Source organism: Triturus cristatus, chromosome 11, assembly GCF_964204655.1.
Source record: "Triturus cristatus chromosome 11, aTriCri1.1, whole genome shotgun sequence".
NCBI classification, from domain to species: Eukaryota; Metazoa; Chordata; class Amphibia; order Caudata; family Salamandridae; genus Triturus; species Triturus cristatus.
The window spans coordinates 1,008,014,418-1,008,038,617 of NC_140594.1; the positions used below are offsets into that span (position 1 = coordinate 1,008,014,418).

The 24,200-nt window shown below is 42.1% G+C and overlaps 1 protein-coding gene across 1 annotated transcript in view; it reads left to right on the forward strand.

The window, feature by feature from the left end:
- The window catches only part of ZBBX (zinc finger B-box domain containing), a 546,096-nt gene that overhangs the window by 395,990 nt on the left and 125,906 nt on the right, over positions 1 to 24,200 (forward strand). Inside the window, exon 16 of the mRNA XM_085635186.1 lies at positions 3,248 to 3,410. Within this exon, the coding sequence (XP_085491312.1) occupies positions 3,248 to 3,410 (163 nt within the window). The remainder of the gene's footprint in view (positions 1 to 3,247; positions 3,411 to 24,200) is intronic.

A 24,200-nucleotide genomic window follows, 5' to 3' on the forward strand; every position in this document is an offset into this window, starting at 1 on the left:
TTTTAGAGTGTAAAAATAAAATGCAGCCGGAGACCTTTCTATCGCAACTCCAAAGGTGGTCTCGGGCAGTCATTTGTGCGTGTTGGCCGGGTGGTGCGGTAGCGAGTCAGGGACCTTGGTGCCTCCCTTGCCATATTTGATGTGGATTATTGTATGTGGGAACAATAAAACATGTTGTTCCCTTTGAAATTGAATCATCTGATTTCAGTGGTAAGCCTGCCATATATAACCCCAATGTTTAGTTCAGATTAGGTCAGGGGATGGCAGGAGTTTGCTGTTTTCCCTGGGGCTATTAAATTAAAGGACACAAAGCTCAACCAAGCCCCCCCACTTGCCCACTTACTGCAATGACTTTTATTTCAGTGTAGGCCGGGCACCATATTAAAATACTTGCTCATGTGGTTTCTCAGGCAGATAGCAGCCTTGTCCACCTACAGTGTTCGTGTTTACAGCGAGGGCAAGAACCCATCTCTATATCCAAAGTCCAACATCAAGGAAAGGCCTTACTCCAGAGACAATTCACTTCCCTGTTATTGTGGCTGTCAAACAGCTTTTCTGGAAGCATATCTTCTGAAAGTGAGTGTTCATCATGAGCAAAAAGAAACATCCACATTTTCATAGAAACTATAAACAGACTTCCATCTCTTCCATCTGCGTTCCTGTGTTGAGCATTTGTTATTCATCCTATGATTGCCATATAATTGATGTTGTAAGCACTAGTACAACTACCAAAATAATCCATGTAGTCCAAATAAGGAACTAAATTCATAATTATCAATAGAAGTGGAAGACAACTTCACAGAATGTAACAAAAGACTCACAATACATGCATAATATATAATGTAGCTCCCTGTGAATACCTGTGTTTCAAAGAAGCAGGTCTGCCATGTTATATATGCTTCAATCGATTATATTTCTCTATGAAGTGTCACCTTAATAGTCAATGATATATGCCGGACCATGCATGTGCCTTCAATGCAACCTCTTTTCATGATGGTAATGATGAATGCACTATTAAAACCAGACTATCTCTTGCAAATGTCAATGTTTTTTTTTCATTTTATATATAAGTATGACAATCTTCGAAAAGATTTACAAACAAATAAATACCCATCCACCTCAGCTTCTTCCTTGAACGTTTTGTGGTAATCCATCAAGTGGGGCCCTGGAAAAAGGAGGGCGGGGTCCCAAAACACAATTTCCCCATGCAATTTCCATAGGGAATTTTAGACAGTGCTACAATAGAAATTACTAAATGGCATTACACCAAATTTGGCAGAAAGCTAGATCTTTACGCAGAAAGTGTGCGTTTTGTGGTTTGGTGTAATTTTGTTCAGTAGCTTTTGGAAAAATAAGGTTCAAAATGTATAGATATCTGGACCGCTGAGCTGAAAATGAAAGATTCAAGCCTTGTAATTGACTGAGGTAGCTTTTTCAGAGCGAGTGCTGCTGATCAACATAAAAAGTAAGGTTGCAGTGGACTTTAAAGGACTCATGACTTGGTCCCTGTTGTGAAAATGTTACCCTGACCCCCAGCTATTTTTGGTGGGTCCCAGAGGGGCCTCTCCTGGACCCCCAAAAGTCAGAGGGACTAGGATTTTTTTTTTTTAAATCCGGAATTTACTGAAAAAAACCAAAGGTCAAAATAATATTAAAGTTAAGTAAAAATGTCAGTTACAACATTCTAAACTATTACTAATAGAACACTCACAAGCATCAGTTACAGATTACTGAACTAACTAGAACTTGTGCCCCACCATGCACTGCTTATGATCTCACAGACTGCATCACTCTTGACATGTTCAATGACTTCATTGATGACATCACCTATAACATCTCAGATGGCATAATTGATGACAACACTGGGCTCTTGTGGTCTGCTGGCATGGATGGGAGTTTGTGAGAAAAGGGGGCAGGAAACAGCCAGAACGGAAACAAGAAGGAAGAAGTACTGGAGAAAACTCTGCCTCTTCCATTTACCTTACATGGGGGACGGCCAAGCGAGAGAAGATTATTCAAGTTCACCATCAGTGGGTAAAAAAAAGGAAAAATGAGATTTGAGTCGAAAATATACCTGCTCTAAACAAACCAATTCTGACCAACATTGACTCAAGTAGCTATTTTTCTTGTCCCAACATAATTGATTACAGCCAGGCATCCAATACCATCCATCTCACATAACGACTATTATCAAAGCACATATTCCATCAGTAGAAAACAGGACATCCCATTTAACCGATCACAACTATTTCCATCGTTTAGTTTTACTGCCTTTTCATCATCAAGCTGCCACCCTATTCAGTTAGTCTCATTGATAAATATACACCAATTCGAAGCAAAGAATGAAGCAGAAACGCTCCATTTCATTGATAACCCTAATTATTGCTGATACTCTATTTCAGTACCATGCAAGGCTGCAGAGGTGGCAGCCTTTAACTGTCCTGTTGTGGTCCAGGCATCTCCAGCGCATCCGTTTTACAGGGATTGCCTCCTTCGATGCTGGCCTCATTTCACCACATTTTTATTTGCATCTTCTCTGGCACCTTGAATTTTTAAATCCCAACCTAGCAGTGAAATAAGCTTTCAGGCCACTTGCAAGTGTCTGCTTTGTATATACACCGCTGTCACCGAAAATAAAAAAAAGAGGTTTAACCAAAAAAAAAAAAGAGAATTATTTTAGACTTGATAACAGTATAATGTCCTTACAATTTTTTAGTCAATCTCATAATTTGGTAATTGTCAGCTCTGCTCCTTATTTTCGTTCCACGTGTGATACTGTTTGAGTTTCATTAGACCCAATTCTGATTTATACACTGTGTCAGAGTAATTTATTACTCTGACTGCCGTAAAAATGGCAAGGCTGAGATTATGTGAGAGGTTCGCATAACGCAGTGTCTTGGGTTCATTTTGTACAAAATTTCAGCATTATCTTTTTGCACAAAATCTTCAAGGTGACAGTTAGATGGCGTCGTGATAAATGTGTTGCAATTTGCAAAACTCCCCTACGTTTCTGAGCGGGATTGCCTAGAGGTGATTCAATTTGTGTGCTCGATATGAGAATACTGGATTCTTTTTGTAGAAAAAGAGCAACTGTATTAAGAGGCGAACGCTTATAAACCGAGGCGTGCTTTTTCAACACACTTCAGACTATTTACACAGCCAGTAGGTTTTATGATTTCAACAAGTTTCTCTTCGCGATGGCAGGTTTTGATGAACAATATTTTTATCTCTATTTCTTTTTCGTTAGGAGGCGGAGAGCACTTTGCTGATTGGCAGAAACCCTGTTTCCTCGTACAGAGGTTTGGAAGGATTCTTCGTTTTGGGAGTAGACACTAAAGAAATACAAGAACAGTCCTACACTGCAAGGAAGTCTGAAGATCAGACTGTTGACAATGGCATTTTATGCACAGGTACATTTGACAAAAATGGTCTATCTGATCGAAAAATAGGAGTCACCTGGTGCCTCAAATCTGTGCTTTTGTATTTGAAATATTTTTGAATAATGCACTTACATTTTTGTCTCGTTTAACAATATTGTGTACATTTATAGCAGAAAAAGAGATGCCCATCAGCATAATTTTTCCCCATTGAGATTTTAAATTCAGTTAAAAAGGTGCCACCAGATGACCTATAAAGTCCTCCCATGATTCGTGAAACATCACCCATGAAATGATGTGGGCTCAGTTGTCTTCACTTTCGGATTCTTTGAGAGCTTAGAATTTTGCTAGGGACATTTTTAATTACTATATTATCCTGATATGAAGGACTTCCAATATACAGTATACAATCAATTATGGAAGGAGACTTGGATCCTGACACACAGAATATGTGCCCTTCCTGATTGAATGCAAAGATTATCTGCATCTTCTTGTGACTGCTGACATTGATCAGAATATGACCTAAAATGCCACAGTAGTGGAGTGGATGCGGTGATTGTTCATTGTTCATGGGAAATTGCTTAACGATGTTTGCCATTTGTTCAGATCCAAAGTTAAAGCACCGAGGTGGACAGTGTGATGCCAATGGTTGATTAAGGAGGGGCTTCAAAATTGTGCCACGTCTGGTGACCTACTGAGGAACGATAAGAGAGTGTCACGGATGATCACATTATCATCCATAATTATAATCTTTCTCTATGTATAGCGCTGTTTTAGATGGCTGTGCAGAAACCTTACTGTGGGGTGGGGGGGATGATTCTGATTTGATGTGTTAGTGCGCAAAGGATTGTCTCAGCCAGGCAGTTTTACATTTATTCCTTAATTGTACGTAGGTTTCTTGCTTTTTCAATGGTAGGTCCTCAGTAGGGCAAACGTCTGTCCTTGTGCCGAAGCATAGGGCACTGTGCTGTTTAGCCCATCTTTCATTATCTTTACATGTTGACTCCTATTGACACAGTGATGAGTGCATCTGGACCGAGTATCTGTAATGGAAATGTGGTGACGCTGCATCAACCTTTCCTTCGGAAAGTGAATGGTACCCATGATGCTATTTGGTCCAGTGAGAGCAAGCGGAGTAAATTCAAAGCTGTTATGAGCTTGCATATCAATTTTCGTCTTATCCTTAGTACCATTTTTCGGATCCTTTGTACTGTATAGTTGTGTTTTTTGGGTACTGTGTGTAGATGATGTTGCAGCTATATATCTCTAAGTAAAGAACTGACAGAAAAGGTGCTGAATTCATGAATGTCTGAAAAAGACCTGTATCTGGATAACAGGGAGCTACCATCTTGGAACGCCTCATTTCAGAGATCCTCAATGCACGCGACACACTAAAATTACACTACCTTTCGACTACCCAACAACAATGTATGAGGTCCCGCTTCCATTCAAAGCATTATAATACTGGAGGTCATACTAGATGTAGATCTTTCCTTTGACTCAAACATTACTACATTAGTAAATAGCAATGAACTCTAAATCTTTTTCTTGGAATGTTACTGATGCCAGGTTGTGCTAGATGCTGTTGCAGAGGGAAGCTGGCAAACTCTGGATATGTCACCAGCACAACATAAAAAACACACCACTCGTGTCAGTTTCTTTCTGTGTCCACCTTTATAGACAGAAATTGGGAGCAGAAACCTTGTGTTCAAGTGTTTCTGTTGGGCGAGATGTCTTGAACAAAAAATGCCAACCTTCAAGTTCTTCGGCTTTTGACCCACGTACAGAATGTGTCTTGGACTTTGTTAAATCACTTGATGTTACTTAATGTGATTTCTGTATGGTCTTGCACCCAAATTCCTAAAGTGAAACCAATGCTAAGCTCCTTGAAGCTTCGCTTGCTGGAAAACCAGCGTTGAAGTCACCATCCAAGTCTGCAGGATGAGTGTGATCTCAAACCCGCTTTAAGAGCTGTACTCCTTGGTACAGCCTGAAAAATCAGATAGAACACTCTACGTTTCCCAGTTCGTTGAAACCAAAGGAAGCTTCTCATTCTACAGAACCGGTCCCAATCTGCAAAAAATCCCTCAAGCTAGTTTCCGTCCCTAAGTTACAATTCAAAAATTTTGAAATGTTATCATAGCTATTTATAGGCCTCTACATGGTGCCTCCTTGGAAGCCTTTGAGGGGTTTTAAACCCTTCAGCATCAGCTGATGTCCCTTCAAAGCCCCTGGCTCTACTCTTGGCTAAAGTAGTAGTTCTTTCACAGCCTTCTGCAGCAACACATACAACCCTCTTCCCAGCTTCAGCTGCGGTATCTGTTGCTGACATTCCTCTTGTGCTGAAGTCAATGCAGGTAGCACTGAGGCCAGCATCACCTCAGACTCCAATGACATCTTCCTTGTTCAAACAGATTTTATTAGACGAACTAGAAAGACAGATGAATCCTTTTTAAAAGAATATTAATATCCTCCCATCTAATCTGCTATCTCTCTAAAGCTATGGACTTCTCTTTTTATTGAACTCTGTGTAAACTTAATCATTTTTATATGCTTTTTGCGAATACACAACACAAAATGTTTCACATTAGCAGTGCTTTAAACTTTATGCTTTGCTTCTAATACTTCATTGGGGACGTTGTAATACTTGGGCAGACATTTTGTCAAACAAGAAGTATATTGGACTGCACAGGTTGGCAGAGTAAATTAGTGGTGAATAAGGTATGGACCTGGTACGAATATAAAATATTTTTTTCCAAAGAAAGAATAAAATGAATAAATCAGGATACTGTACTGGGAGAGTTAGTAAAGTCTTATTTCTCTTTGAATAAGATGAAGTATTATTTTCTAGACATGAATAGGAGAGAGTTAACCCTCTTTGGTACACCTGTTCTCCAACCATTTTTGGTGTTATTTCTTATTAATCCTTAAGCCATCTGTTGGAACACTGCTATGGAAATGGTGCACTTTAAGGGTCTGCAGGAGCACCCATCCATTGGAAAAACGGGATGCATACCTTCAGTAACATTCTTTCTCATGGATGGTTTACCTCCTGTAGGTTTCTTAGTGCCCTTACACTGCCCTCTTTAAAATAATTTATTTTCTGTGATTTAATTTCTGATAATATAGTGATGTATCCGTACTCTATGTCTTAGCAACTTTGGAGTTGTAGGTATATGGATAGGACTGTTGTCACCTGAACTGATAAATGGAGTGTGCTGCACATTTATAATTACTGTGGCACCCCTCTATGACATCATCTAGGGCCTCCTGCTGCTGGTGATCTACTACAGCAGTGAAATATTTTCGGGGTCCATTCAAAAGATAAGTAACCTTATTTTGCTAGCCACAACATATCTCTCCTAGCTTTCAGTGTCCCAAGGAGACAGAGTTAAAGCTGTATCCATCCTGTGCTATGCGTATTGGGGAAAAGTGTCAGATAATGGTCTCTTCGGTAACAGCCATTAACTACTCAGAACTAGAAGCTCCCAAACTCTCACATACCAAATCCAAGGGGGAAAACATGGAAACAGGCTCAACAAGATACAAACAGTAACCTTCAGAATTCATTCAATTCTCACCTTTCACCTCAATTGGCCTTCATGAAAAAGAACCTTAAAACACAATTGTTCAGGCAAGCCTTACCCATTTGACACAAACAACCCAGAAACCAGTACACCCTCTTCTGGGATCAGTAACCCCGAAACATCTGCTAGGACAACAAGAGTTTAAACCCTGTGCACTCCAGTGACTCAATGGCAACATTCCTAATAATACTGAGCAAATCTAGCACTGCAAAGTGGCTGGAAGACACCATGCTGATGACATATGAAATAACATGATTCTGAAATGAAATGCAATTGGCATGATTAGATCAGCAATCTGGGTTTTACACCATAGTTTGCAAGACACAGCCTGAGATATTCCTGTATGTTTTCAGATGCAAGTTAGTTTCCTTATCTACTGTTTATATTTGGGTAGAGAATTGTAGCTCTGAATTGCGTAGGACGTGCAAGCCTTTTTTATTTTGTATGTGGGTAAGGGTTCCTGTGGCAAACAGGATCAAGTGAAAAACATGGTGGTGTTTTACCAGCGGCGACTAGCACTGTTTGGAAGTAGTAGGGTGGGAGGATGCAAGAGGTGTGGGGGAGGACGTGGGGGGAAGCGGGAAAAAATAAATAAAATAAAAACGTACCTTCTCGCCGCTTCCTTAACTCCGTAGTCCTCCCTCTCTCGGCCTTACAGGACGCACACCCAGGCAACCACTCAGCCAATTACAACACTGCCTTTGCAGCGTTGTGATTGGTCTGAGCGCTGTGTTTTGGCACTCAGATGCAATATGGGGCCTGAGCATGTTCTCCATGTAGGATGTAATCAGCCTGCATTGAGCACATGCAAAGTGCGCAAGACTGTTTTTGGCGGCCCAAGAGGGCCAGCCAAGCAGTCACTGCGCACTTTAAGAGGGTGCTACCACTCCTCCCTGCCCCGCCCCCAACTAAAGCAGGCAGTAGTAGGAGAAAATCAAATAATAATAATTGGAATTATCAATTTATTTTCCCTTTGTGTCACTACAAAAAAGCAGTGGGGCGACGCTCCTCTGCCTTAGCAGAGGAGCTGCTACTGTCTTTTACACTCTCTTTATTTAGTACAATTTTCAAGAGTTTTATTTGATTCAGGAATTTAGTGATGTCAGTTCATTTCCAAGGCTCCCTATGTATCGGGTGGTTGAACTTGTTTTTGTCTACTTGCTTATGTTAATAACATTATTGGGAACATCATGTGGACAGCATTCTATGTGCTAGAATTGTATTTACCTATAAATAAATGTTGGTAGATACTGTTAGGAAAATATTAGATCCAGTTCAAATATAGTTCCAGGTACTTCCTTTCATGGCTGCAGAAGAAGAGGAAGGAAGATGTGGGTGAGGCACCAGGCTCCTTCATACCTCTATTCCCACAGTGCACCATAATACTGCAATGCTCCCCCCCCGAGGAAAGTACACTAGGTCAGACTTGTGCATCCAGGGGCGGTTGGTGTTTCAACACATTACATTAACACAGCTACAGGTGCTTATTCGCTCATACTGCCCAAATTAGTGAAGTGGGAGATGGACCTCTTTCCTCCACTGTAGGCAGCTTCTGTTGTCTATTGTTCTGCAGTTGTCTGCTTCAGGGCTGGGACGCCGCTTTGCCAGGGCAGGTGTGCGCTATATAAAACCGCATAACATAACATAACATAGGATATGGGACATTAGAAAGCCCCACAGCACAAGGAGCTTATAGAATCCAACCTGCCCTGACCCCCTTATCTGCAAAGTAACCATAAGCACAAGCAGTAGCGAGCAGCAGCTAACAGCTGCAGAAATCTCTTGATCTGTTATGAAGTAAAGCAACCACTATCCCCTGGTTGCCAACTTTATGATAATGTATGCGGAAAGAATACCTTTACCAGTTGTCGGCACCTTAGATGGCATGGAAACTTGTAAGGCAATCAGGAGATACAATACAATAAACATTATATATTTATTAAGTGATTTAGACCTCTACTGAGGTCAACAATATTAATTTTAAAACCATAATTTCAACTAGTGCTATTACAAGGGTAAAAAAATTGATATACATTGTTACAGGCAAATTCATGTAGCGTAAAATTTATAAGAACCATCAACACCTTCATTATAAATACATTTTCGTAGAACAAGAATTAATAGTTCTTAATTTCCATAAGTTCTTCAATTGCTAGTAAAATGGTAAAAAGGATTTTAAAAATGTATATAGATTGTTACATACAAATTCGTTTGGCGGGAAATTTATAAGAGCCATCACTTCCTTTCCTATAAGAACGTTATTCATTAAACGTATAGGATTTAAAAAACGATGTTGAGCCTCTACTATCTCTGTATGGACATATATGTATCATGTGGGTTAGATTTTGTTCCCCAACATTACAGAGATTACAAACTCCTGCTTCGCCAGTAGAGTTTTCCCAATGTGTAGTATAGGAATTCAAAGGCAGAACCCATAAATGTAGCAAAGTAATGCTTCGTTGCATGCTACGCGCAAGAGTGAATTTCAAGTACTTCTGATAGATCTTATACTCAAGGGAAGCAGACTAAGACCTAAAGTGGGATAACTGCGAGCAGTGGGCTAAGTCTAGATCAAAGCTAAGATGGGGGGGGTCATATTTTTTAAAAATGTTTTCAAGTGAGCTCGCGACCAAGTCAATAAGGGTGAAATTGTACACTTATAATGTAGACATTTCCCTTCACATTTATGCAAAAAGTGCAATTTTTTCAGAAAAATATTCTAGCGCATATGTCAGAGTAGGGGGAATCTTTATACGATAAATTTCCGAAAGAGCTTGAAAATGTCTCTTTCCTGAATAGGTGTATAGATTTTTTAAGGTGCTTACATGGGATATAGCTTTTGATTCAAGGTGGCGTGGATGAGAGTTGTTTTGAAATGGATATGGTGCTTCTTTCTGCTAAAAGGGACCTCTGTTGTCTTTAAAGTATTTATTTTCAAGAAGTTTTTTTCAGTGTAGGTGAAAAGATAATCTAAATTATGTTGTAGGACGATCGGAGTTAAGTCAAGGATGACAATGTCGTTGGCGTACATTAGGGTATGTATTTCATAGGAGGCTATTTTAGGGGGGACATTTTTTATACCTACTAGACATTCCGGTAGGTCGCTTACGTACAAGGAAAAAAGTAAGGGGGCCTACAGACAGCCTTGCTTAAGGCTGTTTGAAGTAGGAATCCTATCAGTTAGGCCCTTTTCTCCTCCCATCTGCACTCCACACCATGTTGTAGTATGTAGGGTCCCAATTAATCTTAATAAAACATCAGGAGATTAAAATGGGGTAGTATATCTACAGCATGGGTTAATCAACTGCAAGCTGAGCTTAAACATACAAGCCCTGAACTTCTTACGGCTCAAGGGCCGCACCTCATTATAAGATGGCCAGTAATGGTTGCCTCCGTACACAACTCATTGGCGTAAAGGTGCATTAGCCATGTGAATAAAAAAGGAAATGAGGTTGGACATCTGAGACAGAAACCTTGGTGTAATGGCACATTTAAACATAAAGCAGCATTAGAAAAAGCAACCAAAAAGCATAATTCTAAAACTGCAAATGAAATAATGAAGCACAAGCTAATACCATCAACAATAATCTATCGGAAAGTGCTCTGGAAAGGCAAAAAGAAATACCATGAAGATCAGTGGTGTAGAGTTCACACACTGTTGAGGCCCAATAAGCAGTCAGAATTTTGTCAGTTTGTGAACAGACTAAATGAAACCATGTACAGAAAAGGAATTTGGATACTGCAAGAAACATGGCTGGTACACATGAAAACATGTACGCAACAGAAGAAACAGTAAAAGAAGCCATTAAGATGGCCAATAAGTGGCGGAGTCAGCAACATCTACAAAGAGGAATATTATCCAAAAATTGTTTAAACAAACACTAAAGTTAATAAGAGCTGACGAGGTGCCTGAACCAAATGGTCTGCCAGGACACTTATTCAAAGTGGAATAGAATTCTGGACACACTATCTGAGACCACTGTATCAAATCGCCTATTCATATGCGGAGGTTGCAGAATCGTGGTGTGGATCTATCTTGAATCCTATCCACAAGAAGGGGAACACAGAGGACCCTGCAAACTATGGGCTGATAACCTTACCTGATGTAGAGGAGAAGGAATATGGAAGTATCCTTCTAAAAGTCCTTGCAAATTTGTCAAAGAAAGAAAACTTGATTCCTTATTACCAAACTGGATTCAGGTAAAAAGCCTCAATAGTAGATAATATTGTTGCCCTATCATATCGTGCGAAAAGATCTTTTTAGCCAACACTTTACATCTGCTTTGTCGATTACTCTGCTCAGCATTTGATGGGATGGACCCCCAAATAACATGGAAGAAGCTGGATTAGTGGGGCATTCCTCAATTTCTGCTAGAAGCAATTATGGCAATTTACACAGATAACTGAGTATAAGTTAAATAGGACCAAGGAAACAAGACCACACAAAAAAAATCACCACAAATAATGGCATAAAACAGGGCTGTGTCCTCACCCCGCTGTTATTTAATGTACACACTGCCGACTTAGGGATCATGATAAAGAGAGCTAAGTCAATGCCCCCTAGAACAGGGTGATATGAGACCCGATCCTACAATATATAGACAGTCTAGCAAATGTAAATCATAAAATGGGCTCGCTCGAAGAGCTGCACAAATACAACACAAACAGCAAATTGGGGCAAACGCTAGAAAACCAAAAGTGATGATATTCGGTAAACTAAGGGGGAAACACAAAATGTGTGGCAATTAGGCTCAGCAAAGATCGATTACACACCGTCTTATGACTACCTGGGAATATGGCTAACCAACACGACAAGACCGCAACTCCATCTGAGAATATTGGTTAAAAAAACATAGCTCAAAAAATAATATTTGCATTTGCATTATACCAAATAAACACAAAGCTACATAGTCCATTAGATGAAGCCATTTTAAAGGAGAAAAAGGCCAAACTGATAGCAGCTATTTCTTACGGCCAGCAAGCTTTCCCGCTGAAAATGGCTGCATTAATAGATAAGATGCAATGCTTTGCTTGTAGGCCAGTATTTCATTCATCACAGTACATCCCTGGCTTGCAAGGCCCAATTTCTTAGATATTACTATCAGATTATACCTGCTAAGGAGGGGTCATCAAACTTGGTATTGCAAGTGATTTTAACGGCTTATATAACGATTGGACAAGATACTTGAACAAAGTTAGTACAGATTTTGGGCTGAGTTGAGACTCTTTCAGAGCAAGCAGCCTCTTGTGTACAGCTCTAAAAAAATAATGAAAGTAAGCTCTAAAACAATTGACAAAGAATGGTCACATACACATTATCTTTAGAGAGCTATTTTACCATCCTTTGAATACCCCCGTTCACAGTATTAACTGAAGGAAACATTGAGCCAGGCCTGCAAGACAAATATAAGGCTCACCAGGTTTCTAATATTACCAATTGATGAACTGCAATCAAACTGGAGTATTAGAGCCAGAATCATCCCAAACTGCAGATTTTGCACATACAATAAGGAATCGTTTACACATTTACTGTTGTGTTGCCAGTAATTTGGATTTACCCACTCCACTCATTTAAAACCCATGCCTTTACTGCATGTTCCATGCACCTTCAAGGAGGCATTATCATTGTGCTTTAACTCATCAGATATAATGGCTCTGGCTCGTTAAGGGACATATTGAATATAATTTTAAAACTTTTTCAAGCCTGGAATCAATCAAGGTAGCCTTAAGAATTCTACAGCTTCACTTTTTTTTAATGAATGGCCAAAAACAGTAGAAATATTATGGACTTAATACGCAAATTCATGCCCAGGTTGGTTTTAAGATTAACATAATATGAACTGCAGAGTAACCCTGGGCGTAGTTCGCGAAGTAGCACTTTGCGAAGCTACGCAAAGTGCACTTCGCACTACCCGAGCTACGCGTAGCACTTCGCGAACTGCGTAGTACCTTGTTCGCACTGTGCCAGATGTCGTTTTCAATGATTGCACAGTGCGGATAAGCAACCGGCACTGTGCAATCATTGAAAATGGCATCTTGCACAGTGCGAGCTGTAGTTTTCTGTTGCTCGAGTAGATTTTTACTCGAGCGGCAGCTTTCTCAACGCGAACTGGTAGTTTCTCATCGTGAGCGGTCGTGAGCATACGCGACCACTCGCAATGAGAAACCTGACCTCCTCGCGTTGGGAATCTTGCCAGGAGGTTTATTTTCCATGCTCGCGATCGCCAACTTGATGTTGCTGATCGCGAACAAGGAAAAAGTCTCGCCAGGATGTCATTTTGCTTGCTCGCGGTCGCCAATTTGACGTTGAGAACCGCGAGCAAGCAAAAAATGACCACAGCACTACGCAACACTACGCTACGCGTGTTCGCAATGTGCTACGTGCAATTCGCATAGTGCAAAGTAGCGCGAACTTCGCAAACTACGCAAGCGTAGCGTAGTGCTTTGCCCAGGCTTACTGCAGAGGTATATTTGTAAATCTAGAATCAAGCATATATGGTCTTCTTGATTTCAACTTCGGATTTTTTTTCTCTCTAACGATTTTAATTAATTATATACAATACAATTATTTATTCATTCATTTATTCTCCAGGGCTTTTATGAGACCCTTATAAATTGCTGCTTTATAGGCTGCAACCTGATCAAAGAGGATACAAGCTAGTCCTTGTCCAGTTATGTGGAAAAGGCGCTAGTGGATTTCCTCCAGCAGAGTTTCTATGGACTGAAGCCTGACTATTCATTGTGGAGAAAGTGGATGAATTTCACAAACTTCTGACATTGTAGTGCCCTTGCCCAGTGCTTACTTTGTAGAACAGCAAGTGCTGGTGCCCAAAACTCAGCTTTGAAGTCTGTGGCCAGCAGCAGTGCTCTGAATAACAAGGCTATGTACCTGGACTCCACCTCATGCTTCTTTAATCAACTGCCAGACACTCCCTCCCACTTTTTCTCACTTTGGTGGGTTCCTGCTTTCTTACTCTTCATCCGACTGTCCCCTTTGTGTGCTTTTCTGCCTCTTGCTCTCAGGAAATTTCCAATAAGGGTAAAATAATTGTCAGTCCCTAAAAATTAGTGCTGGTGGGCTGCACCGGCAACCATTTGCTCCGATTAAGCACTGCCCTTGCCATTCAAAGGTTTGCTTAAGTGCAGGAAGTTTAATTTGGGTTGGTTCTTAACAAGGATAATTGTGTCACCAGTGAGTTTCGTTGCTAATTTTAGCAGGACAGACACTTTATTCAGATGGGTCAATGCATTTAACAAGTCTGTGAATGTTGAAGTGGATTTACTTTGAAGGTACAGGTTGGGAAAATGAAATCTTACACTGATCCTACAATCGCAGGCATTTTTGCCTGTAGAGATACTTTTGCAGGTACATATATGCTACTTTTAAGATTGAATCCATGGAGGAGGCTGCCTTAGTGTATGGGGCACACTTATTTAAGTGAAGCACCCTCCACTAATTCAGACAAGCCTTGTGGTGTTTTGAGTTGTCTTAGACAACCATAGAAAGGTCACTAAGTAGTAGATTGGAGAACAGCCTTTAGTCTTAGTCCAAAAGGAGTGTTAAGCAGCTTGTTTTACCAGAACTAATCATATAGTGTAGGTTAAACCAAAAAGAACCACACAGTGTAGTTATAAAAATAAGCAGCTTTATTATACACACTCACTAACACGTTGGCATATCTCCTAACCGAAGATATCAACAAAATACTCACAACGTTTCAAATGTTAACAGGTAAGTAAGCACAAATACACAGTGGTCTCGGGAGGGAGACTAAACCATGTGATAAAGAAGTGGAATGCGAATTGCGACTGAAGTCGGGACTTGGGCCAGAAGACTCAGAAGAAATGGGGACACAAGGAACCACCCGGGGGAAGTATCCCAGGAACCCCACGGAGGTTGTGTGCAGAGTGGAAACACAGCCTTGTACTCAATGCAAGTCAACGGGAAGGTGACCGTTGTAGTTTTTCAAGAAGAAGGACCCTTCCCAGTGGACCCTGAAGAAACCCTGTGGAAGTCAGAAGGTTGGAAAGACATCCCACCCTTGGATAGCCCAGGAACCAGGATACCTACAACAGGGAAGCCGGGTGCATATGTGCGAAGGGACATTGCAAACCGCCGTAGACCACAATGGAGGACTTCAAGAAATATGCCGCTGGCAAAGAAGGTGGAAGAGTCCGGTGGAATACAAGGATGGATTCAGAAGAGAAAAACCTGAAAGCAGACGGGACAGAGTCTATGCCACTCGGAAGTGACCAGGAGGCACAGACGACCAATGACCACTGATCCGTGGGACATCAAGAGCAGCAGACCGGTCAGCTTTGTTGTGGTGCCTGCAGATGCTGGGGAGTAACTCCTTCACTCCAAGGGAGATTACTTTGGGTGTCTTTGATGCCCACAGGCCTGGATAGGGACCTGGATGATGCACAGGCACAGATGATGAAGACGACTTACAGAATAGCAAGACTAGGAGCAGAAGGAGTCTCCCTTGGTGCAGTCTCGGTTCCAGACGATATCCAAGGTGCCAGACAGTTGTAGTTGAAGTGGGTTCAAGTTTGAATCTTGTCCCATGACGAATCTGAAGAGCCACCCACAGGTAAGCCCTTAGGTATTCTAGGGAAGGAGTTTGGATGATTCAAGAGTCCCTCCAAGAGGACGGGCTGGATAGCGGGGATGATACTCCCATGTCCTGTGTCCAGTTTCGCACCAGGGCAGGGGCCGAAGACTTTCTGAACTGGCTCTAACTGAAATAACAAAGGAGGGCACCAAATGTGCCCTTCAAAGCAGTCTGATGGCGCTGGCAAGCGCCCCCACCCCAGCCCAATACACTAAGTCCAGTGGTCACATCTCCCTGCAACAGGAAACCTATTGTTCTACCTTCCCCTGTTCGAGCTTGGTTCAGCAGCAGGAGGGCAGAATCGTGTCTGTGGTCAGCAGCAGCACTAGCTTGCTGTTAACCTCTGAAAGGCTGGTACTGGAAATTCAGGGGGCACCCTATGGGAGCCCCCCACTCTATGGAATTGTACCTCCAACACTGGAATCGGTGTTGGGGTAGGATTTTACCATGTTTGATACCAAACATGACCAGGTTCGGTGCAGCCAATATATGTAGTTAATCATCTTGTTATTGACTTTAAGTCAACTACAGAGACTTATGTTCAGAGAGGAAACATACCCCTTCAATTACACATATCTTGACTTCACACTAGGCCTCATGAGAGTAGCTATCTATAGTGTTAATAATTTTAGAAAAGTATATCTATCTTGAGAATTAAATGCCTCAGTGATTCTTGTAATTACCACTTGTTATGGGCCGCCTTATACGAGGAATAATCATTGCTTGGTATGTCACGAGGCACAAGGAATGGCTACTCTATGCCAGAGAATCCAAAATATTCTCTCAGTAGACAAGAGATTCTCATTAAATACAATATATTATCCTCAGGTGCCATTGAGCCACCAGATGTACAGAAAGAACAACATGTGTCGTAAAAGCCCATCATTTGCCACTCATGGTCACCCCATGTTTGAGATGACTTGCCGTGCCAGGATTGCCATTTAATTCAAGTGGTGGCCATCCCATGGCAGGCATTGTCAGTGAATCCCAAGGAGGGTCCGCACATACCAGAAAGAACCTCAAAACACCATGCATGGTCACATAGGGCATGGCCACTATTTAAAACGGATTGGCACCCCATTCAAGTGATGACCACCAGATGCACAGGTGTACAGATTCCAGAGGTTGTAGAGAAGGACAGATTATCAGAAACAGGGGTACTAATTGGTCATGATCAACAACATGTTCAGTAATTGCCATTATATGTGAGTGTGTTGTAATTAAAATGTATATTGCCTAGCTCAAGGCAAAATCGTAACCACTAAATTCATTCAGAACTGCTGGAATTGAAGCCAGTTACACACAAATCGCAACACCAGTCACATCAGCCCACAAAGTGCCTTCGCCCAGTGTGACACTACTAATACCGCTTCCCTGCTTCTTGATTTCTGCACCTAAAATGGAGCACAAGGTAAGTTGCACAGACGCACTATTTAAATTCACTTCTCCATTGTTCTGTAAAGGCATAGGATATTTGCAGCAAAATGTGCAGTTTGGCTATTTACAGTTCACATTGACATCAGTCTGTGACAGCATGCATCAATATCAGTAAAATATACAAGCATGCTTACTATTTCGAGTTCACATCCCTGTTGTTCTCAAGCTTCATATAATTATACCAGTAACATGCACAGATGCACCCTTTACAGGGTACATCACCGCTCTTTTGAGATGACATGCAATCATAACATTAAGAATGCAAAGACACACTACTATGTACCACCAAAGAGTGATAGTAGAACAGTCCATTGAACTGATGTATACATTACAAAACTGCATTATTGGGGTTTTATTTGTCCTCATATCACCTCGGATAACCACCCTCTTGATCTCATCTACCCCTTGTGCTTCAGTCGCTTTCATGCCCCAAGGCACCAAACTGGCACTATAGATCCAAAACTGATCAAGAGGTGTATTCATTGGACATAATGGTCTTCAGTCTATTTACATTAAGTTTCAAAATGTCACACATTGTGCCTTGCTCTTACTCCGATTAATCTTATTTTCTGATTACCTGAAATATCACACTGAGGTCCAGCAATCCCACCAAGTTGGGAGTAAGGCTTGATACCACACTTTACATATCCCCCTCCTTGCCAAGAGAACTAAGTAAAATATTATCATTCCGACGGACCGTCAGTTCCTCGCTGCACCATACCAAACATAATCAAGGTGGATCTTACCTCCACTTCCAGTCTCAAGATGTCAGAGATTTTTTTTACCCACATCCAACTAGAACCCTTCCAGAGCGGGGCAGCTGGCAGACATATGAACATCATCCGCCGCTCTGACTCCACATTGCATACATTTGGAGTCCACATCTCCTCCTATCTTGGCCAGCTTTGCTGGGGTCCAGTAGACTCTGTGTAATGTGAAGAAGTGGTTTCTTCTTAGTGCAGCTGATTTAATCACAGAATAAAGCATGCTCATAGATACTTACCATATCTCTTCTAACTCTGCACTTGGCAAGTATCCCTCACAGACCAGGTGAGGGGATCTCATGCTTTTTTTTGCAGCTGCCACAAGGTGTCTGTACCAACATGATACCTCCTTCTTTCTCACTTCAGGATCCTGAAAATCCGTATCCATGTGGCTCAGCTCCACCCCTGGGTTCTAAGCCAAGCGGTTATCTGATAAAACTTAAACCTAGAAAGTGCCCCATTAGTCATCTCCTTCCAAGTATCCCATGAGAGGCCCTTTTCCCCTTCCACCACCTGAACCCAGTACAAGATTTCAGATTCCCCAGTGGTCTTGCCAAGCTGTCCAACAGGCAATCCAGGGTCCCTAGTGAATCCCACACTAGTGACAGCTTACTGTAGTATGGAGACCCCAGGGGTGACCTAACCCAATACCACATTTTAGCCGCCACCCTCAAGTTCCTCAAACACACTTTTAAAAAACGGTTTGGAGCCCCAAACTTATACAAGAAGCCATCCTTGGGTAGATTATTCAACGTGGCACTATACGTGAGGCCCACTGATGATCTGTCAGGGCGAAGATGGCGGATCCTATTATTCTCCCGTTGATAAGCCCACCTGTACAATTGAAAGTCCAGAAGCTTTAATCCGCTCTTCCCTACCCTCCTTCTCAACTTCTTTCAGTAGAGCCTGACCCCATTACTGGGCCATATAAAAGATGCAGCTTTCTCCTGTATTTTCGTGAGAGATTTCTTATCAAAATCTAATGGGATTTTATTAAACAGATATGAGAACTTGGGTAATATAGACATGTTAACCAGGTTTACTCAACCGTACAGGGTGAGGGGGAGATTCTGCCACTTTTCTGGGATCTCATCCACCTCCTTATAAACTTTCTCTGTGTGCACAGATGGAACCTTCTCCAAATCATGAGATATTGTTAACCACTGATATCCTAACTCTTTTGAGATGTGAATATCTCGATGATCTTGGTTACATACCCTTATCTTGGTTTTAGTTTAATTTAATTTCAAAACCAGGCAGCTGACCAAAGGACTACACTCTGCCATTAAGCGTGGTATAGCGGTGTAAACATTTGAAGTATACAATATCAACTTATCAGCATGTAAAGCTGTCTTTTTGGAGAAGGTTCTAGCCACAAACTGCTTTATTTCCCTATTTAACCACAAGTTTTGTGCGAGGGGTTCAATAGGTAAATCAAAAAGAATAGGAGACAGGGGACAGCCTTTTCTAGTCCCCCTACCTATCTTAACTGGGTAAGGGAGACTTCAATTAACTAACACTAGGGTGCATGGCATACTGTAAATCTTCATCAGCACATTCTGAATCTTGTCTTCTATTCTTAAATTCTTTAGTGTACTTGCCAGATATTTCTAATTGACATGGCCAAAAGCTTTGGCCGCATTAAGGGATACAGTTGACATGGGAGCTCCTTGAGTTGTGGTAAGATCTATTGAACCTATTAGGGTATTATCAACTCTCTGATTTGCCTCCTGGGTAAGAGGCCCTTCTGGTGCTTATTAATTAAACTACTCAACCTTGTATAAAAAAGTTGCCAGAATGCTTGTGAAGACTTTATAATCACAAGTTAACAGAGATATTGGTTGATATGATTGACACTGTGTGGGGTTCTTACCCTGTTTTAAAATCAGCAGGATGAATGCCTCATTCCAGGACCCTGGTAAATGGGAGCCCCTCAATAACACTGTATTGAACAATTCTAACCAGACCGGGATCACCACCTCTGGCAACAGGATGTAAAACTTGTTTGGTATTCCGTCCCAGCCTGCAGCTTTCCCTCTTTTACACCTCTTAAACAGCTGTCATTCCCACTAATTTCACTACTCAAAAATTGCTGCTGCTCTTGGGTGAGTTTAAGGCAAACATAAGGAGATGATGGACGGAGCAATGAAACTTTTCAGACACTCACCCCCACTCACAAATCTGGGTTGAATCAGTCTTGACCCTGTGCCTCATGGGAACAGTCCAGCTCCAAGCCAAGCCAAGCCAGGTATTCCCTGAACCAGAAACAAGCATCCTGGGACCGGTTTCGGTGTAACACCCCTCATCAGCCAGGCTAGCTTGAATCAAGTGGCAAAGTGAGCAAGGGAACCCCGTCTGGGCATACCCCGCCAACTTAGGGCGAACACAGCAAACACAAGGAGATGATGGACGGAGCACTGAAACATTTCAGACACTCACCCCCAGTCACAGATCTGGGTTGAATCCTTCTTCTTCTTTAGCTCACTTCGCCACCTCAGTTCAGACCCAGCTATATGCAAATCAGTCTTGATCCTGTGCCTCATGGGAACAGTCTAGCCCGAACTGCCAAGCCAGATCTTCCCGAACCAGAAACAAGCATCCTGGGACCAGTTTCGGGGTAACATCCCTCACCTGCCAGGCTAGCTTGAATCGAGTTGCAAAGTGAGCAAGGGACCCACGTCTGGGCATACCCTGCCAACTTAAGCTGAGCAAAGAAAACCCAAGGAGATGATGGACTGAGCACTGAAACTTTTCAAACACTCACCCCCAGTCACAGATCTAGGTTGAATCCATTGTTGTTCTTTAGCTCACTTCACCACCTCAGTTCAGCCCCAGCTATATGCAAATCAGTCTTCGCCCTGTGCCTCATGGGAAAAGTCCAGCCCGAACTGCCAAGCCAGTTCTTCCCTGAACCGGAAACAAGCATCCTGGGACTGGTTTCAGGGTAACACCCCTTATCAGCCACGCTAGCTTGAATCCAGTGGCAAAGTAAGCAAGGGAACCACGTCTGGGCATACCATGCCAACTTAGGGCAAACAAAGCAAACACAAGGAGATGATGGACGGAGCACTGAAAGTTTTCAGACACTCCCCCCCTCAGTCACAGATCTGAGTTGAATCCATCCTCGTTCTTTAGCTCACTTCGCCACTCCAGTTCAGACATAGGTATATGCAAATCAGTCTTGAGCCTGTGCCTCATGGGAACAGTCCAGCCCGAACTGCCAAGCCATGTCTTCCCTGGACCGGAAACAAGCATCCTGGGACCGGTTTTGGGGTAACACCCCTCATCAACCAGGCTAGCTTGAATCGATTGGCAAAGTGTGCAAGGGACCCACATCTGGGCATACCCTGCCAACTTAGGGTGAACAAAGCAAACACAAGGAGATGATGAACGGAGCACTTGCCCTCTTGTTTCTTAAAAGCCTAAACAGCAGTCCCAAATCATGATACTTCTTAAAGTTATTCCACTACTTGCAGCCTTCACAGAACACAAACAGGAGGTGCACCATTAGAGAAATGACCCTTAGCATCCTCTCGCTATTATGTTATTCAAACAGCGGTGAGTTTAAACCGTTTGCCTCGGTAGGAGCTGAAACCAGTGGTCTCCAGGGAAATGCCCAGCTCGTACAGTGGCCAGTCTTTCAATGTTGTTTCTATCATTCAGGATTTTTGCTAGCTTTGATTCAAACAAAGATGTATTAATTAGGATGTTGAGCCATAAAGATTGTGTTTAGGATCTTCAAGTCAGAGATTTTTTAGAAGATAAAGCCAAACCTTATCATTTCCTGATACTAGTCTCAGACCTACCCCCAAACATACTGCATGCATGTGACACACAATATCAGCTTTCTTCACACAGTGAGCTGGAAACCACATATCTTATCTCACCAAACTTTGGTTGTTGACACCGCCAAACTCACTTACTCACCCACATTATGAGCAGCAGTGTATTTGAGCTCTCTGCATATATAACAATAACTTTTTAGGTCGAGCCTGGGCAGTGCATGGGCTGCTGGAAGGCATGCTGTACTAAGATATGGCATACAAGCTCTGCGCATTTCCTCACTCATCTTTTTATTTGGCTCCTGTTTCTGGCATTCCTAAATCATTGCTTTTTATTTGTGAATAGAATTGTCTGTTCCTCCTTGGTACCGCCTTGTCTGCATTTGGTAACCTCCCATAACGACTAGACCTTTTACTTGGCGGCTGCTTCTTGTATGAAGTGCTGTGTGCGCTCTCACTTTAAAAGTGGCTGCCCCTACCCTCTACACAGCACTCGTGGGACAATGACGGATGCTTATTGTGTTTATAACATTTAAGCTGTGCACAGTACCTTCTTCAGGGAAACTGCTCTCTATTTAACCTTTTTCTTTCAGTTCGAGCCTGGACAGCACTTGGGCTGCTGCAAGGCATGCTGTATTAGTTACTTTAATGCTGAGCGTGGCCCCCATTTCAGGGACACTGCACTCTGCATCTTCTTTTTTTTTTTTTAAGTATTTAATGCAGAGCGCTGTGCACACTTTAGGGACACCGTGCTCTGTTACAGCTTTTTTTTTTATTTTAAACTTTAATGCTGAGTGCGGCATTAAACTTTAAAGTTAAAAAAAAAAAGCTGAAGCAGAGCGCCGTGTCCCTGAAGTGGGACACCGCACTCTCTGTGATCCAATAGGTCTCCAATTTTCCAAACTTTGACGTATTGGTATTATAAATGGCAATGTCTTTTATTATCCCACACACTTTTAAACCCATAAATAAAAGACCTTGTAATTTACAATGCCAATAGATCAAAATCTCACAATTGCAAGACCTATTGCATTGCAAATGCTTGTTGGAAATGACAGATGTCGTCGTTACCTAGTTCATGGTGCCTTCCTTATCCAGACTCCCTGGACTCGAACTTGTGACCTATTAATCACCGCTTTGTTGCAGTGATGACCTTTTAACTTCTTAAGCTATCCCTCTGGCAGCCTAATGGATAGTTTCACTGTTGGACAAAGAGTTCAACAGAAAAGAATTAATATTTTTGCCATTACATTTGAAACAGTGTTTTGTGGTGTGCTTTAAAACATACATTGCTGAAAGACAAATAATGTCATAGTAGGGTTAAAAACAGGAGTCTCCCATCAAAATAGGTCAATCTACTTCAAAAAGTGGAGAAGTACATGGAAACCTTGTTGGACTGCAACTGCGTCTACTCGACTCCTTCTAGCGTTGTGCGAGTTAAGTTAGCATTTGCGGCGCCATTTTGTCTTTAGCCGCCACTTTGTGCTGTGATCGAAAGTAAGACTCTGCCTCATTAACTCTCTGCCTCAGCAAAAAGGCAGCTTCGAGTTATGTCTCTGTATCGTATTCAAGGGTCAATCCTAATGTACTAATGAATGGTTTATTCTGCCATCTCATGCCTTTCATCTATCGTATCCCTTCCCCCACGTGGGAAAGTGCTGAGCTCAAGCAAGATAACGTTGAGAATGTGATAAGATTTACCAGTTCCGCAGGTGGTAGCTCATCTCTCTGTACCACCTTTGTTCACCCATGCCTGAGCTGGAAAATTCCAGACTAGGCTGGGTTTAGGGGTGTTGGCAATGTATATTATGTGTTAATAAGAGTTCTGATGTCAGTCCCTCAGCAGCTATCTCATGAGGCTGGTCAGACTGGACTCCGCTGCAGCACAATTACTAATAAATAACTTGGTTTGTATTCTCTACTGCGTCAGCGACTCTTCATTTCTGGTAAGGCTTAGAGGACTTTGCGAGTGATTTGGGTTGCCCGATTAGGGTCACTTCCTTCAACCTCTACTCAGAGTGTGCTTCCAGCTCAAGTGTTGAGGTTCTGCACTTTTTAAATCCATTACGGATTTACAATCTCCACGGAACACACACGGGGTGGCTTCAGGAACCTTTTTTCTTTTTGTCTAGGGTCGGACTGGCGGCCTAACTTTCCATGCCCTACTTCCTTCACTATCTCAGCATGACAGCTCAAGCTGCGATTGGCTGAAAGCCCCACCCTCACTTCCATACCATGCCCCTTCGATGTCCACCTCCTCTCTCGCACTGTAAAAATGTTTTCAGGTTGGCAGTAATCTGTTGTGGTAATGGAGAATTCTAAACCTTTATTTCAGACATACCGTCCACCACAGAAATGGAGGAAAATAGACCAGAGGGCACCTGAAGTGAGGGAGTTATGGACGGGGACAAGGGATCACTGCTGACAACCATCAGCAGCAGAGTAATAGAGGCAATCTAAAATCTGCATTTTGTTAAAAAACATTTGTCTTCCAGATCCCTTTTATGGGAAGTTGTTGTTAAGATACTGCCTTTTCCTAGTTTTCTTACGGGAGGATACACAGCTTGCACCGTGGCGTATTCAAACGACATGCGAATCTATAAAAGATGCCAGCTATTTCTCACTAACTTACCTGCTC